This window comes from Amblyraja radiata, chromosome 1 (assembly GCF_010909765.2).
Source record: "Amblyraja radiata isolate CabotCenter1 chromosome 1, sAmbRad1.1.pri, whole genome shotgun sequence".
Lineage (NCBI taxonomy): Eukaryota > Metazoa > Chordata > Chondrichthyes > Rajiformes > Rajidae > Amblyraja > Amblyraja radiata.
In genome coordinates, this window is record NC_045956.1 from 29,605,717 (window position 1) to 29,623,269 (window position 17,553).

Genomic DNA, 17,553 nt, shown 5'->3' on the forward strand with positions numbered 1-17,553 from the left:
TGCAGGTGTACAGTTAGTGAAGTCCTGAAATAGCTGGCATTTATCAGTGTAAATTTAGCTAATTATGAACAGTCAGCATTTCCTTACCTTCATCAACAACTAACCACAGAAAGAAGCAAATCAATATTCTCGAGGAGATAATGGTTTATTAAATAGCGAACAAGGTACTGTATGTTCAGCTTTAAAGAAACAAAACTCAAAAAATTAAAATGAAACACAATTAAATATATGTATAGGAGTACACAAACATATTAATTACAGACAAGGTGATTCAGTGAATTGTACGATGCAACATCAAGAGGCTGAAAATCCCAAGAAAATATGACATATGGATCAGCGATTTCCTGAGGTACACTCCCTTTTTGGAAAGCTACATCACAAAATCACATCTTATTCAGAAATAACAGAGTTAGTAATCAAAAACACAATACATAACTGGATTAAAGTAATGACCAGTTAAATAGCATGACATTGTACTGGATATATAGTCGAAACTTTATATTTCATTACATCTGAAGCAAGGATTGATAATGTCAACACGAGAACAGTTACTTTAAAGCAGTGCCTTTCTCTCACAAAACACCCTGGTTAGTGCCATGGCAGTTTTTATATTGATTACACAACAGTGAAATAATCTGGTAGCAAGTACAGTCTATCAGGCGTGGTTATTGTAAAAAGGACAACTAGAGGAACAAAGGATGTGCAAATATTACCATTTTATCATTGAGTCTTTGTTTGAAGCTGGGCATTTCATTTAACCATGCTGGCTGTTTAGAATGACAGCAATGCAATAGATTTCCCCCTTTGATGAGTGGCACTATGATTGTGATAAAGTCTGCATACAAATTCAACATTTATAATAACATTAATCAGCACACACTATGATCAATGATTTCAAACATATTCTATAGATAGAATATTGATAACATCCATGTCAAAAATAATAACCAACACAGTACAGGATGTCTGACAGTGAAACGGTACTTTCATCTCATTAGTGCCCACTGTCTGCTGCACCCACTGTCTACTGGGCTACAAATGGAGTATGTTTCATTTGGTGACATTGTATTCCTCCTTGGGAAATAAAAGGGATTTCGGATAAGTCCCACATGCAAAAACGGTCAAGGCGAACTAAACAGTTCTGCATGCCTTCTACTCATTTAATGGTTTCCTAGAATGTGTCTGAATCTTTTCCAGAATTGCCATGAAAAGTCAGATTTGGCAAGAAAACAAATTGAATTGTTTGTTTATTTTGTTTGTGATAACATACAGCATAAAAGTATGTGCAATTGCCCAAGGAAAAGCTTGTTGTCCTGCAATGCTATTTATCTATATCCTTATACAACTTGAAATGTTCTTTATCCTTTTAAACTTTCACCCCATTTTGCATTTACTTCCACGACAATAGTATGAAAGTTATATATTACTTTTAAACAGCATTAATCTAAAATATTATATTTGAGGTAAAATTTGCCAGTTATCAAAACAAATTCATTAAGGTTACCAGATATTAAATATGTAAAGTGTGAAGAGGTTTATTTTTGAGTAAGTTATATTTAGGGAGTAAATCTTTTATCTTTTGATATGCAGGAAGGAACTGCAGATAGACATACTGTAAAATGCTGGAGTAACTCAGCGGGACAGGCAGCGTCTCTGGAGAGAAGGAATTGGTGATGTTTCGGATCGAGATCCTTCTCCAGTCTGAAGAAGGGTCTCGACCCGAAACATCACCCAATCCGTCTCCCCAGAGATGCTGCCTGTCCCACTGAGTTACTCCAGCTCATTGTCTTTTGATAAACTGATTGAAGTCTACTGCATATGGAAATTGGAACAATCTTCATAATTAAGAATAACATATGTTTTGGAAAAATTAATGCAATTATCTCAACATAGTGTAATTCATGAAATTAAAAGGATCCATAGAATTCAACATAGAGTGAGCCATTTAAATGCAGTATCGTGAATAAAGGTACTATTTCCATTTTAGCCTATAAGTTTAGAACAAATACATTATCGGAAGTATTTTGAGTGATAGCAATGCAAAATAAGAAGGACAATTGCTTGGATTGATTTTGATCAATTTATGTTAAGTGCAATTCGGTCCAGGTTCAAAGAAAACGTGCAGAAGAAAATCTGGAAATGGTGCAAATGCCAGCATGTGTGCCAGCCCCAACACTGTCATCCTCATTCAATCTCAACCGCCAGATATTCCATGGTTTAAGCATAAGTCTGTGACTATGACTTCTTTGACTTTCTGGGTGAATAGTAGCTGTAGTCAGTGAATTGCATGATGTTCTTAACCCACCCAGCCCCTCACAATCACAGTTCTGGCAAAAGAAGAGACTGATTTAACCAGTAAAAGGTATAACAAAGATAATCAATAACATTGTTACAAGACCATTCAGCTCAACGTATAACACAAATGTTTTCTTGGACCAAATTAACAATTCCGCACCCTATAGACTTGCACATTTCTTCTTTTTAAGTACATGTCCACCAACCTCTTTCAAAACTGGAATTAGTCAGTGGGTCAGGCAGCATAATTGGAGGACATGCCTGTCCATGTCCTCCAGAAATGCTGCCTGACCTGCTGAGTTGTTATAACCTTTTGAGCTTTGCTCAAGATTTCAGCATCTGCAGTTCCTCGTTTCTCGCCTTTGAAACTTGTTATTGAGTCAATTTCTGCTGTGGAAAGGAATTACAGATCAAAGCGTCCACTAATAATAATGCCTTCCTATTTGCCCCTGAAATTCTTCTTTGTTGTATGATACAGGAGGTTCAGTGGTATTATAATATTTGTTTTCCTAAGTAACCTCACATTATAGAAAATCGCACCACTCTGCTGATTGAATAGCACTGGACAGAAGCTTTTCACTGTACCTCGGTTCACGTGACAATTAACTAAATTAAACTGTAATTCCCACGCTTGTAAGCCATTCCACATAATCCCGTTTTTCTCTCATCCTGGGTATAATTTTACTAAATCTCCTTACACTTTCTCCAGGGTCAGAACATTTATCTTAAATGAATGCATATGAAATTGGACAAACTATTCTGAGGCTAAACCGGTGAGCGATATAAAAATTTACCATAACTTGTAAATTCTGTTTTTAAAACCAAAGCTCTTCAATTGTTTTTCAAGTTGACCTGCAATCTTCAAAGACTTCTCAACGTTTAAAAAATACATCCCAAAAGGGCCTGTCCCACTTACGCGACCTTTACAGGCGTCTGCCGTGACCCGTGATAGGTTGTGAGAGGTCTCCAAAGAGTCGTAGCGTCTTTCTGGTCACCGCTGAATTTTCAACTTGTTGAAAATTCCAGCGAACTATCACGGGTCGGGGCAGTCGCCTGTAAAGGTCACGTAAGTGGGACAGGCCCTTAACTTTCAGGCTTCAGCTCCAACCTTGGCACCCTGTGGCTCGCACAGTCAATGCTTTTAGTCAATCTCACCTGGTAAGACCTGCACTAATCCTACCAAAGCTGTGCCTTGAATGAGACCAGTGGTTGAACAATTCCTGAATTAGGAGGTTCCTAATTTATTTGTGCTGATGCCCTGATGAGATTGGAATCTTCAATTCGACTTGCTCTGATCAATTTTGCCAATGAGTGAACTGAAGCAATCGTGCACCCCAATCCCACTGCACTTCAACACCATTAAGACTACCAATACACCTTGAATATTATAACTTAGAAAGAAGTGACCAGGAGTAAATTATTCTGTGGAACCTGATTTAGAAGGGTCCTCATTGAAACTTACAGAATAATGAAAGGCATAGAGTGGATGTGGAAATAATATTTCCACTGGTGGGAGAGTCAAGGACCAGAGATGATAGCCTCAGAATTAAAGATATCTCTTTTAGAAAGGAGGTGAGGAGGAACTCCTTTAGTCAGAAGGCAGTTAATCTCATTGCCACAGAGAGCTGTGGAGGGCAAGTCATTGGATATTTTTAAGGCAGAGTTAGACAAATTCTTGATTAGAACGGGTATCAAGGGTTATGGGGCGAAGGCATGAAAATGGGATTAGGAGGCAGATTGAATGGCGGAGTAGACTCGATGGGCCGTATGGCCTAATTCTACTCCAATAAGTTGTGAACGTGACTCGAGGGATTTGGATCATGGTCAGGCAGATGAGATCAGCTTAACTTGGCATCATATTCACTGCAAAGTTTGCAGGCCTAAGGGCCAGTTCCGTTGCTGTTCTGTGTCATGTTCTTATTTCATGCCTGGGGTGTTTGGGTACAAATCAGGTCTGTGAATTTTCAGGTACAAATGAAAAGAGGTATTTTCCTGCCTCCACACAATAACCAGGCTGGTCATCAAACTACACTCAACCATACTCACCACCTGCCACCTTCTCTTCTATCAGCTTCTTCCTTTAACTGGTTTTCCTATTTTACTCAACACTCATTTTGCACCAGTTCATGGCCTGTTTGAACTTGAACTTTATTTCGCCTTCCATCACAATGAGGAATGTGTAGGTCACTGTGGTGGATGTTAATGTTAAAATGTGTATTTGAGTCTGTTGCTTTTTAATTGTATGACTGACCTGGCCAGTCAAATTAATCGTATGTTGCAAAACATACTTGGCGAATAAAATCTGATCCCGACTCTGATTTCAAGAAATGCGAGAATTCATCCTCTATATGCACCCAGTATAAAATGTCAATGTAAACTGCAGTGCAATCACATGAACAAAATATTCAGTCACTTCTGAGGTATAGTTACATACTGGTTAAGTTACTGGTTACTGGACTAGGTATCCATAAACTTCAACTAAGAATCTAATGTTTTGAGTTCCAATCTCATCTGGAAAACTGTCTGTTGAATAAATGTAAGTATAAATGGTTATGAAACAACCAGCAGTTATGCAACCCCTTCTCATGCTTCAAATGACATAGAAGGAGGCCACTCAACCCATCAATTCTCTGCCAGCTCTCTGAGCCCCGTCAGTCTAATTTCTCTACTTATTTCCCTGTCACTCTCTCAAGTTTCTATCAACTCTACCTTGTTTTTCTTGGCCACCTGCCTATACCGGAAGCAATTTACAAAGACTACTAGCATACCAACAAGCATGTTTTGGGAATAAGGAAATAAATGAGTGTACCTGGGGTAACCCACTTGGTAACAGGGAGAATATGTTAACACTGTATCTACAGCAGCGGGAGTCAGATCTAACCAGGGTTGCTGATAATGCACTGCAGTTGTACTAACTATTATGCCATGGTGTTTCACTCATGTCCTCCAGAGAAGAAATGAAACAGTTTGGCTTTGTACAACCCCACAAGTCATCTCTGAACAGGCCAGGCCACTTAGTTTAACAAAAGTAGCATTTTGCAATTTATCTTGAATAAATATGATTCTATCTTATCCTTTAAATTGTCGTTGGTGGGAAACGCATTCCAAATCTTCAGTTAAACAAAAAAATTTTAATGTACTTTTTGGGTTAAAAACATACAAGGCACTGCTTTGTTATCAAGAGTATTTTTCTGATCTTCAGTTCCTAAATTTCAATGCACTATCTGTGTTGACATTACTGACTCCCACAGTAGCAAGTCATTACAACATCGTATACAGAATTATTAAGATGATTGCTCCAGCTCGATTCATTTAATATTAATCAAATCTGGCAGGGTTCCATTGGTTTTTAGGAGCAATTTACAATTGCATTATTCGACAACCTTCTGTTCAATGCTTCTAAAAACAAACACTTTTGCTCAAAACAAGATTAGGCTTGCATCTGAAGTGCAGAAACTCTTAAATAACTGAGAGATAAACAGTGCCAGATATCAGATGAAGATGCAGACAATGCAGCATATGAGAGGCGCAAGACATTGCTGTAGTTTGCTAAGACAAGTTGATGCCTGTGCTTGTACTGTACTGAGTTCTCATGTCTCTGCAGTATCAGATACACCAAAGAAATGTCGCAAACCTACCATGTTACTCAAGATGTGTAGGAAGGAACTGTAGATGCTGCTGGGTTACACCGATAGACACAAAATGCTGGAGTAACTCAGCGGGACGAGCAGCATCTCTGGATAGAAGGAATGGTCTCGACCCGAAACGTCACCCGTTTCTTCTATCCAGAGATGCTGCCTGTACCGCTGAGTCACTCCAGCATTTTGTGTCTATGTTATCTCAAGATGCTTTGTCACATTACACATTTCAATCTTTTTTAATGAAAATGCATGCAGACTTTAATTAATTAGGTTAAAGTTTCCAAACACTGGGTTGATGGAAATGTGTGATAGATATTTGTGGTGAGCAGCAGTACAACATTTAACAACAGTACATAGAAACATAGAAATATAGAAAATAGGTGCAGGAGGCCATTCGGCCCCTCGAGCCAGCATCGCCATTCATTGTGATCATGGCTGATCGTCCCCAATCAATAACCCATGCCTGCCTTCTCCCCATATCCCTTGATTCCACTAGCCCCATGAGCTCTATCTAACTCTCTCTTAAATCCATCCAGTGATTTGGCCTCCACTACCCTCTGTGGCAGGGAATTCCCACAAATTCACAACTCTCTGGGTGAAAAAGTTTTTTCTCACCTCAGTCTTAAATGGCCTCCCCTTTATTCTAAGACTGTGGACTAAGCTCAGTTGAATGGGTTCGGATTGCAAAGGTATCTTGCTTTGACAAACTACAATTACATTCAGGGCAATGACAGTCACTGAGCAACAGTGCTCCACAACTTGTGAGAGGCACCAGAGAAGGCAGCAGTGTGCAGCGATACATCACTGATTCACCTAACTACATTCATGACCATTCATTAATCTTACAAACCGTGCCTATGGCGCAGTGAAATTTAAAAAAAAAATCTCCGGTCTATAGCTGACCATAGAAAAACCTCTGCTGCTTATTTATTTATAGTTTTAAAATCAAGCAACTTATCAGCAAAATATAGCAGAAGCGTCTGGAAACAAACAAAATAAATGCACTCCACTGTTTTAATGTGCACTGCAATATGTCTTGCATGACATAATATACATCAAGGGAAATGCACCTTTCAGTACATTCACTAAAATTATTTATATTAAAATATAACTTTGCATATATGATGAATTTTGGATCGTTGCGAAGAGGTCTGTTAATTACTTACTGCATATGAGAGAAGGGGCTTGAAGGACAAATACAGGTCACGTAAACTCTGTGGGCAATGGACAATGGAGGACGTGGCGTGGGAGGGGGGGCGTCATGAAGGGGGAGAACAATGGAGGAGCGGGGGTACTTTGTAACTTTGTCAGCGTCATTTATGTGGCGAATATTTCCATACCTTGGGTTATGCAAGCAAAGAATTTTACTGTGACTTGTCACATGTGACACTAAAGTATTCAATTCAATTCAATTCTCTATGTCAACTCCATTACTGAACACCAAACCTTATAAATTAATTCCTGTTTATGGTCACATGAGGCTTGGGGCTTTGAGTGGACCACAGACACACGCACTGATGGCCGGTGAGGTGACGGTGACTGATCTCTAATGTCTGCTCTTTAATTTCCAGTGCCAGATCTGTACCTATCGCAACGCTGAGAATTGAAATACACTGGAGGCTCAATGCCAGAGCAACTGAGCTCCTGTCCTGCCGCTGCACGCACGAGTTCTGCATTCGTGCTGCGCTGCAGAGCAAGATGCAATTCACATGCAGTACCCCAGGGACACTCGGTGTGAAGACTGCCTCACTGATTAGAATGGGGTCGTCGACCTTCATTCCAAAACGGTACGTTCTGATTACCTTTTTTTCGTTCACTTTAATTTATTTTTTCATATGAAGGTTTATAGTTATTTACAATGGCTTCTAAATAAATCTATTTTTCTGTCAGTTTCAAAATATTTTAAAGTATTGAAATCCATTTAAGCTCATTTTAAGTATCCCCGAGTTCAGAACAATTTTAAAAAAGTGCACGGTGCCCTGTAGGTGGCGGGATATGCCTTTGATCACCCAAGGCGAGGAAGGGCAGCAGAATAATGTACCCGGCCCACCCCCTAGTGCCGGATTCGCTAATTTGGAGCTGGAGCCCAAAGTGTGGAGGACAACTCAGACCGGCCATTTTGATGTCCTCTTAAATCAAAGGTCATCAAAGTTGCCTATTTGTAAATGGTTCGCGACGTGCCAAGAGTATTTCTGGATACAAGAGACTGCGGACGCTGGTTTACACACAAAAAAGACACAAATCAAACCCTCCTCACCTGCATTTATCTTTCAAAAAATTAAACTTGCACCAAACTCTCAGTTGTGTCGGAAGGAACAGCAGATGCTGGTTTTAACCGAAGGAATTACACAAAATGCTGGTGTAACTCAACGGGACAGGCAGCATCTCTGGAGGACATGAATAGGCCAGGTTTAGGGTAGGGAACCTTCTTCAGACTGACTGTCGTGGAGGGGAGAAAGCTGAAAGAGGGGGACAAAGCCAGGCAACAGAAAACAAGGGTCTCAACCCCCAAAACGTCACTCATTCCTTCTCTCCAGAGATGCTGCCTGTCCCGCTGAGTTACTCCAGCATTTTGTGTCTATCTTCGGTTAAAACCAGCACCTGCAGTTCCTTCCTACACAACTGATAGGTAGATGCAAGTATAATTTTTTGGGAAAAAACTGAAAGGTAGATACAGGTGAGAAAGGTTCGATTGGCAGAAGATTGGAGGTTTCTGCTTAAATCAATGGCAGATGTTAAAATTTTGATGCAAAACATATATTCTTTGTAATTAAATAAAAAAATTAAAGTATTTGAATCTTGTATTTCCTCAAAAACAAAATACTGATAGATTATACTAATAAGAGTTGTCTGCATAGAGTCATAGAGTGATACAGTTTGGAAACAGGCCCATCAGCACAACTCGCCCACACCGGCCAACAATGTCCCAGCTACAATAGTCCCACCTGCCTGCGCTTGGTCCACATCCCTCCAAACCCGTCCTATCCATGTATCAGTCTAACTGTTTCTAAAACGATGGGATAGTCCCAGCCTCAACTACCTCCTCTGACAGCATGTTCCATACATCCACCACCCTTTGTGTGAAAAGGTAATCCCTCGGGTTCCTATTGAATCTTTTCCCCTTCATCTTGAACCTATGTCCTCTGGTCCTCGATTCACCTACTCTGGGAAAATACTCTGTGCATCTACCCGATCTATTCCTCTCATGATTTTATACACCTCTATAAGATCTCCCCTCATCCTCCTGCACTCCAAGGAACAGAGTCCCAGCCTATTTTACTTCTCCCTGTCGCTCACACCCTCTAAAACTGGCAACATCCTCGTAAATCTTCTCTGAACTCTTTCAATCTTGACAATATATTTTCTAGAACGGTGCCCAGAGCTGAACACAATACTCTAAATGCAGTCTCACCAACGTCTTATACAACTGCAACATGATCTCCCAACTTCTATACTCAATACTCTGACTGATGAAGGCCATTGTGCCAAAAGCCTTTTTGACAACCTTATCTACGGGCGACTCGACCTTCAAGGAACGATGCACCTGTACTCCTAGACCCCTCTGCTCTACAACACTACCCGGAGGCCTACCATTTACCGTGTAGGTCCTGCTCTTGTTCGACGTCCCAAAATGCAACATCTCACACTTCTCTGTATTAAATTCCGTCAACCATTCCTCCCCCCCCCCCCCACCCCCGGCCAATCGATCCAGATTCTGCTGCAACCTTACACATTTGCAGACTTCCGCTTGAAGGCTCACCAGCAAAGTGTTAATCTAAGAATTTTCAAATTCCTGGATTAATCTATTCAATACATTATTATTCAACTAATACAGGTTTATGAAAATAACTTCAAAAACATCAATTTGAAAGTGGTTTGTCTATAACTAATGGCTTTGTAATCCTGGCTGGTAATAAAATGTTTGATTTTTGTTGTTGTCCGTGTTTGTTTCTTGCATCTGTTTTTATAATTGATTGCAGATTGAAACAACAAACTGTAGCTCATGCACATGTACTGCATTAGATTATTTTTATGTGCACTGTTAATACAGTATATAAATATTTCAAAGCAGATATTAAAGGGTAATTTTACAACGTGTTGCTAGCTTAGAGCCTCCTAATGATGAGAACATAATGGGCAACAAGCCCATGACCAATATGTGTTGCCAAAGAGCCACGTTCCTCATTACCACTGCAAATTCATATGAATCATAAGGTCATAAATGATAGGTGCAGAATTAGGGCTTTTGGCCCATCAAGTCTACTCCACCATTCAATCATGGCTGATCTATCTCTCCCTCCTCGCCTCATTCTTCACATAACCCCTGACACACGTACTAATCAAGAATCTATCTATCTCTGCCTTAAAAACATCCATTGACTTGGCCTCCACAGTCTTCTGTGGCATAATTCCACAGATTCACCACCCTCTGATTAAAGAAATTACTCCTCATCTCCTTCCCAAAGGAACGTCCTTTAATTCTGAGTCTATGACATTGAGTTCTAGACTCTCTCACTAGTGGAAACATCCTCTCCACATCCACTCGCCTTTCACAATTTGGTATGTTTCAATGAGGTCCCCCCCCCCCCCCCCCCCCCCCCCCCTCCCCCTCATTCTTCTAAACTCCAGAGAGTGTAGGCCCAGTGCCGTAAAACGCTCACAACCACCATCCTATAACACTGTCCATTACTGACTACTCATCTTGATCTTTTAAATGATTAACTTATTACAAATCCAATCTTCCCTGCACCAAATTGAAGGTGGTGAAATGCAACAGTCACAATCATGTAACTTGTTTCCAGTTCTCCAAATGAATTGATTTTATGCACATATTTGAAATATAAGTGATATATAGACTAATTTTATTGCAGTTTGGATAAAGTCGTGAGCATTTCAATAGAATTCATAATGTTTAGTTTATTTTAGAGATGCAGCGCGGAAACAGGCCCTTCGGCCCACCAAGTCCGCACCGACCAGTGATCCCCGCACATTAACATGAGTCTACATACACTAGGGTCAATTTAAGAAAAACATTTATACCAAGCCAATTAACCTACAACCTGTACGTCTTTGGAGTGAGGGAGGAAACCAAAGAGAAAACCCACGCGGTCACGGGGAGCCTGAGAGGTTGCGCCGGCTAGGACTTTATTCTTTAGAGCACAGGAGGATGAGGGGTGATCCTAATTTTTTAGATTAGGGATACAGCGCGGAAACAGGTCCTTCGGCCCAACGAGCCTGCACCGACCCTGCACCGACCAGTGATCCTCGCACACTAACACTATCCTACACACACGAGGGACAATTTACACATACACCGCAAAATAACATACAAGTCTGTGGAGTGTGGGAGGAAACCGAAGATCTCGGAGAAAACACATGCAGGTCACGGGGAGAACATACAAACTCCGTACAGACAGCACCCGTAGTCAGGATCGAACCCGGGTCTCTGGCGCTGTAAGGCAGCAACTCTACCGTTGTGCCACTGTGCTGCCCATCTATTTGCGGCCATCTATTCCCCATCACTAAGTTTGCAGACATCTGTTCCCCATAACTAATTTATTTTAAAAAATCTCTCAATCTGTTTTTGTAAGCGGTACTACAACTAGTACATGGAGCTATTTCCTAGATCAGACACGCGCTGCCAGAATCAAGCCCTTCCAGATCAGACATGTAACAGTTAGATACAAGATCGTACAATTAGATGCAAAAGTCTCTCAATCAACTTTAACCCAATTTACAGAATTAAGGTAGCCAAATTTGAACTGATTCCAACAGTAGTCTGGAGAACCGTATAATGATGTGCCAGAAGAAATGGTGCTGGGCCCATTGCTGTTTGGGTTTAAATCAGCGGCTTTCAGTGCCCTCCATAATGTTTCGGACAAAGACCCATCCTTTATTTATTTGCCTCTGTACTCCACAATTTGAGATTTGTAATTGGAAAAAAATCACATGTGGTTAAAATGCATATTGTCAAATTTTATTAAAGGGTATTTTTATACATTTTGGTTTCACCATGTAGAAAGGACCAGCTGTGTTTATACATAGTCCCCCCATTTCAGGGAATCATAATATTTGGGACGCATGGCTTCACAGCCGTTTGTAATTGCTCAGGTGTGTTTAATTGCCTCCTTAATGCAGGTATAAGAGAGCTCTCAGCACCTAGTCTTTCCTCCAGTCTTTCCATCACCTTTGGAAACTTTTATTGCTGTTTATCAAAATGAGGACCAAAGTTGTGCCAATAAAAGTCAAAGAAGCCATGATGAGACTGAGAAACAAGAATAAAACTGTTAGACATCAGCCAAACCTTAGGCTTACCAAAATCAACTGTTTGGAACATCATTAAGAATAAAGAGAGCACTGGTGAGCTTACTAATCGCAAAGGGACAAAGCTAAAAAATGATCAATTCTTGAGTTGCTAAGTCAATCACCCGATCTGAACCCAATTTATATGCTGAAGAGAAAACTGAAGCGGACTAGCCCCCAAAACAAGCATAAGCTAAAATGGCTGCAATTCAGGCCTGGCACAGCATCACCAGAGAAGACACCCAGCAACTGGTGTTCAAGAAGGAACTGCAGATGCTGGAAAATCGAAGGTACACAAAAATGCTGGAGAAACTCAGCGGGTGCAGCAGCATCTATGGAGCGAAGGAAATAGGTGTCTGAAGAAGGGTTTCGGCCCGAAACGTCACCTATTTCCTTCGCTCCATAGATGCTGCTGCACCCGCTGAGTTTCTCCAGCATTTTTGTGTCCCAGCAACTGGTGATGTCCATGAATCGCAAACTTCAACCAGTCATTGCATGCAAAGGATATGCAACAAAATACTAAACATGATTACTTTCATTTACATGACGTTGCAGTGTCCCAAACATTATGGTGCCCTGAAATGGGGGGCTATGTATAAACACTGCTGTAATTTCTACATGGTGTAACCAAAATGTATAAACATGGATTTATAAAAAAATCTGACTGGCTAATTGAGTTTAATGCTGATAAGTACGAGGTGTTGCATTTTGAGAAGTCAAACCAGGCAAGACCTTCACAATGAATGGTAGGGCTTCAGGAAGTCTTGTAGAGCAGAGGGATCTAGGAATACATGAGCACAGTTTACTGAAAATTGTGTCACAGATAAATAGGGTGGTAAAGAAGGCTTTTGGTACATTGGCCTCCATCAGTCAAGGGCCTCTCCTACTTGAGCGTCATTTGCGCATCATGCAGATGGCGAGTGAAGATTTTGTACAGCCCAAAATCCTGGGGAGCCGCGCGCAACCGTCACTGCCTACGTCACCATGCACCATGCGCGCATTACATGCGCGGCCCGACGCATGCGTCGTGACGCATAATTGATGTCGCGTAAATTACGTGCAAATGACGCCCAAGTGGGACAGGCCCTTCAGGGTATTAAGTATAGAAGCTGGAACGTAATGTCACAGTTTTACAAAAGGTAGCCAAGGATGCATTTGGAGTATTGTGTTCAGTTTTGGTCACCTTGTTATAGGAAGGAGGTAATTGAGCTAGAAGGAGTGCAGAGAAGATTTATTAAGATGTTGCCAGGACTGAAGGGCCAGTAATATAGAGAGAGATTGCATAGGCTAGGGGTGATCTTGGGGGGTGTGTGAAATCATGCGGGGTCTAGGTAGGGTGTACGCACAGAGTCTTTTAGCCAAGGGAGGAGAATAAAGACCCAGAGGACATAGGTTAACGTGATAGTAGAAAGATTTGAAAGGAAGCTGAGGGGAAACTTTCTCGTTCAGAGGGTGATGGGTACATGGAATGAGCTACCAGAGGAGGTAGTTGGGGAAGGTACAATAACAACATTTAAAAAAACACTTGAACAGGCACATGCATTGGAAAATGTGAGAGGGATATAGGTCAAATGCAAGCGAATGAGTCTCACTTAGATGATGCATCTTGGTTTGCATGGATGAGTTGAGCCTGCTGCCCGTTTTCCATGCTGTATGACTATGAATCTATGACCACATTTTGTTGGCTTAGCAATCAGTCCTTGTTTTGCAAAGAGCACCAGTATCCATTGACTAGTTCTACTTCCAATGCAGAAAGCAGATACAACATTGCATTTATGTAGTAACTTTAACAAAGCAAACTGTCCGAAATACTTCACAGAAGAGTTGTTTAAATAGAATTTTAACAGTCACATAAAGTGATTTTAGAAAGGATGACAAAAAAACATTATAAGAGAATTTGTCAGAAGAGGGGGATGGGAAGTTCATAGGAAGTGAAGCAATTCTGTTAATGTATAATCATGAAATAATAGCAGTCCTTAAACTCAGTATTATTGGTGAGGGCAAGATGTAGAGCTGAGGGTGAGGGAAGGGGTCGAGAGTGGGTGAAAGATCTGAGGGTGAGTCGTATCAGCAGACAGCATTTCACAGGATTGAATATGGAGATAGGGATCACTACAAAGAAAATTAGCAGTCAGGAATAGGATGATCAATATTGTGGTTCTTGAACCTGGTGAAAGAATGATGCCACGTATATAGCAATGTTGCTAGTTTTCTGAGTACAGGAACTACTATTGCTGGCTTTCTCATGACACTGTGAGAATATGCAACAGATATTGGGTTAGGCAGCTCGGCAGATGCTCCTGCCATGAGTATCTGACATCCTTTGTTTCTCCTTACCCAATATCATAACTAGAATACCTCCAATTGAATATAGAGAGAGAGATAATAGCTCTTAGGGCTAACGGAATCAAGGGATATGGGGAGAAAACAGGAATGGGGTACTGATTTTGGATGATCAGCCACGGTGCTGGCCCGAAGGGCCGAATGGCCTACTCTTGCACCTATTTTCTATGTTTATATGAATAAGCATGTGCTTCCATTTTGAAACCCATTTTCATCTAGCTTAGATTGATGCTTCTCAACTCAATTTCGAGCCCTAAATATTACTTTGGGGAGTTTTTTTTGTTGGTGGAATTAATCCTGAATATTTTTCTTCTTAATATTTAATTGAAACCTATAGTTATTCTATGACAACTTCAAATTAGACTCAGAAAATTCCACCAGTATTATGTAAAATAAATGAAACCAGAAATGTTACCATTTTGTCACTGATGTAAATATTATCTAGGCCCAAGTTTTATAAAAGGGCCTTCTAACCAAAGACCGGCTAACATGTAACTACTGCAGACATAATGTTTTGTTGCATTTCACTGCAGCAGGTTTAAATTTAGTTCTTGTGAGTGTTATAGATATTGCACATTTACAAAAATGTTAGTGTACTAATGGACACCAATCCAGATAATTGCACAAGGTGTTAGAATCTTGAGTATATGTTTGTATATATGAATAAAGTGCAGTACTAACTTAGTTTTATCTCCTGCTTTCCACCACATAATTTTTCCACAGGTATTAGCAAGAAGCAGTAATTATACCTATATTAATTTCTATAATTGATCTCAAGTATGCTCCCGACCAACTAGCCTATTTGCAATAACATATTATTGTACCAGTCATTGTTAAAAAAACCTGGAGCAATTAATGAGATGTTAACAAATTATTGCCAGGTCGGAGATTTTCACTTTTCTTTTCACCAGAATAAAATGCACTTTTATATATTAACATCCTGAATTTCCCATTTCCCCCCTCCTTTCACAAGCAGTTCTATTACACTTTAATTTAAATAGATGGCAATTTTATACATGTCTTCAGCAAACAACAGTCTAAGCTTAGAGCTTAATGGCTGCAATACCTAGTTTTTCATGCAAGATTAGCGTTAACATAACTTCAAGGCCCACACATTCTCAAAATCCAACGGTTGATGATATAACACATTGGATGTTCCATTTCTGAGCGGAGGCATTTATTTTTTTTAGTAGGATTGCCAAGGAGGAATTTTCCTGTTGAAATGTATGTATTAATTTCCAGTTAAAACAGCCGTGCTTTTTTCTTCATGTCATTACGCTTCCATAATGCAAGTCGATTAAATTCTTCTATTGGCAATCCAAATACCCGATAGAATTCCTCTGGAGACAAATGTCGCTGGAAAAGAGAAACAGATACTGTATTGTACTAAAATAACATTTTGTTTTGTTTTACACAAAAGTAGAATATATTTCAATGAAATTAGAACTTTATTCAAAATTATTTTGACCTCGTGTCATTTAAAAAAAAACATCTAACTACCAGCCTGAAGTGCACCTGCTGCACATTTCCAGCAATTTCTATATTTTGAAAATCAAACAAGAACTGCAGATGTTTAAAATTTAAAACTGCAGATGGCGCGTGAAGATTTTGTACATCCCAAAATCCTGGGGTGCCGCGCGCGTCACTGCTTACGTCACCGCTCACCATGAGTACATCACGGCACGTGCGTCGTGACGCGTAAATTATGTCACGTAAATGATGCGCAAATGGCGCCCAAGTGGGACAGGCCCTTTACTGTCAAAGTATGGCTTTGTCACAGCAGGTCACACCTTATTAATAAAAATAGCAGAGTCAGGGGATATGGGGAGAAGGCAGGAATGGGGTACTGATTGGGGATGATCAGCCATGATCACAATGAATGGCGGTGCTGGATCGAAGGGCCGAATGGCCTACTCCTGCACCTATTGCCTATTGTCTTATGAACTTGACTGAGTTTTTTCAGGAGGTGACAAGTACAAATGATGAGGGTAGGGCAGTCGACATTGTCTCCGTGGATTTTAGTGGAGCATTTGATAAATTTCCTCATGGAAGGCTGATCCAAATAATTTAGGTGCATGGAATCCACAGTGCATTGGTCATTTGGATTCTGAATTTATAGAAAACAGAGGATTGTGCTGGGTTGGTGTTATCCTGACTGGAAGTCTGTAACTAGTGTAGTTCTGCAGGGATCTGTGCTGGGACATCTGTTGTTTGTGATATATAACTTGGACATAAACATAGATGGGTTAGATTAGTAGGTTTGCTGATGTCACCAACATTGGCGGAGTTGTGGAGGGTGAGAACGGATGTCAACGTATGCAATGGGATAAGGTTCAGCGACAGAGATGGGGAGAGAAATGGCAGATGGAGTTCAACCTGAGAAGTTGTGTTTTGAGAGGTCGAATGTAAGGGTAAAGTATACAATGAATGGCAAAATCCTTAACATCATTGATGTACAGCAAGGGTTCCCAACCTGGGGTAAATGTACCCCCGGGGGGTAAAATTCGCCTACCCAGGAGGTAAATTTGTTGATTCTGGATTTGTACATATTTTTTCTCATCGACTCACTGTGTTTGGTTCTGGTATACTGTATTCCGGTATCTGTTCATCATTAGTTGTTCATAAATAAGTGAAATAACATTGTTATGTGCTATTAAAGTTGCCAGGGGTAAACGGGACGAAAAAAGTTGGGAACCCCTGATGTACAGGGAGATATTGGGGTCCAAATCCAAAGCTCCCTGAAAGTGGTGACTCAAGTAGATAGACTGGTAAAGAAGGAATGTAGTATGCTTGCCTTCATCAGTTGGGACATTGAGTATTTGAATCAGGAAGTTTCATAGGACTTTGGTTAAGCCACATTTGAAGTATTCTGTTAGATTTTGAGGGTATGGAGGCTTTGGAGAGGGAACAGAAGAGGTTTATCAGAACGCTGCCTGGATTAGAGTGAGAACTATAAAGAAAGGTTGGCAAA

At 40.5% G+C, this 17,553-nt stretch overlaps 1 protein-coding gene across 3 annotated transcripts in view; it reads right to left on the reverse strand.

Annotated features, from left to right (window-relative positions):
* Positions 1-14,356: 14,356 nt before the first annotated feature.
* ablim2 (actin binding LIM protein family member 2) overlaps positions 14,357-17,553 on the reverse strand; it is a 282,951-nt gene continuing 279,754 nt past the window's right edge. For all 3 annotated transcript variants that reach the window (XM_033019316.1, XM_033019307.1, XM_033019299.1), the window contains one exon: positions 14,357-15,938. In XM_033019316.1, the coding sequence (XP_032875207.1) occupies positions 15,825-15,938 (114 nt within the window). In that variant the 3' untranslated portion in view covers positions 14,357-15,824. The remainder of the gene's footprint in view (positions 15,939-17,553) is intronic.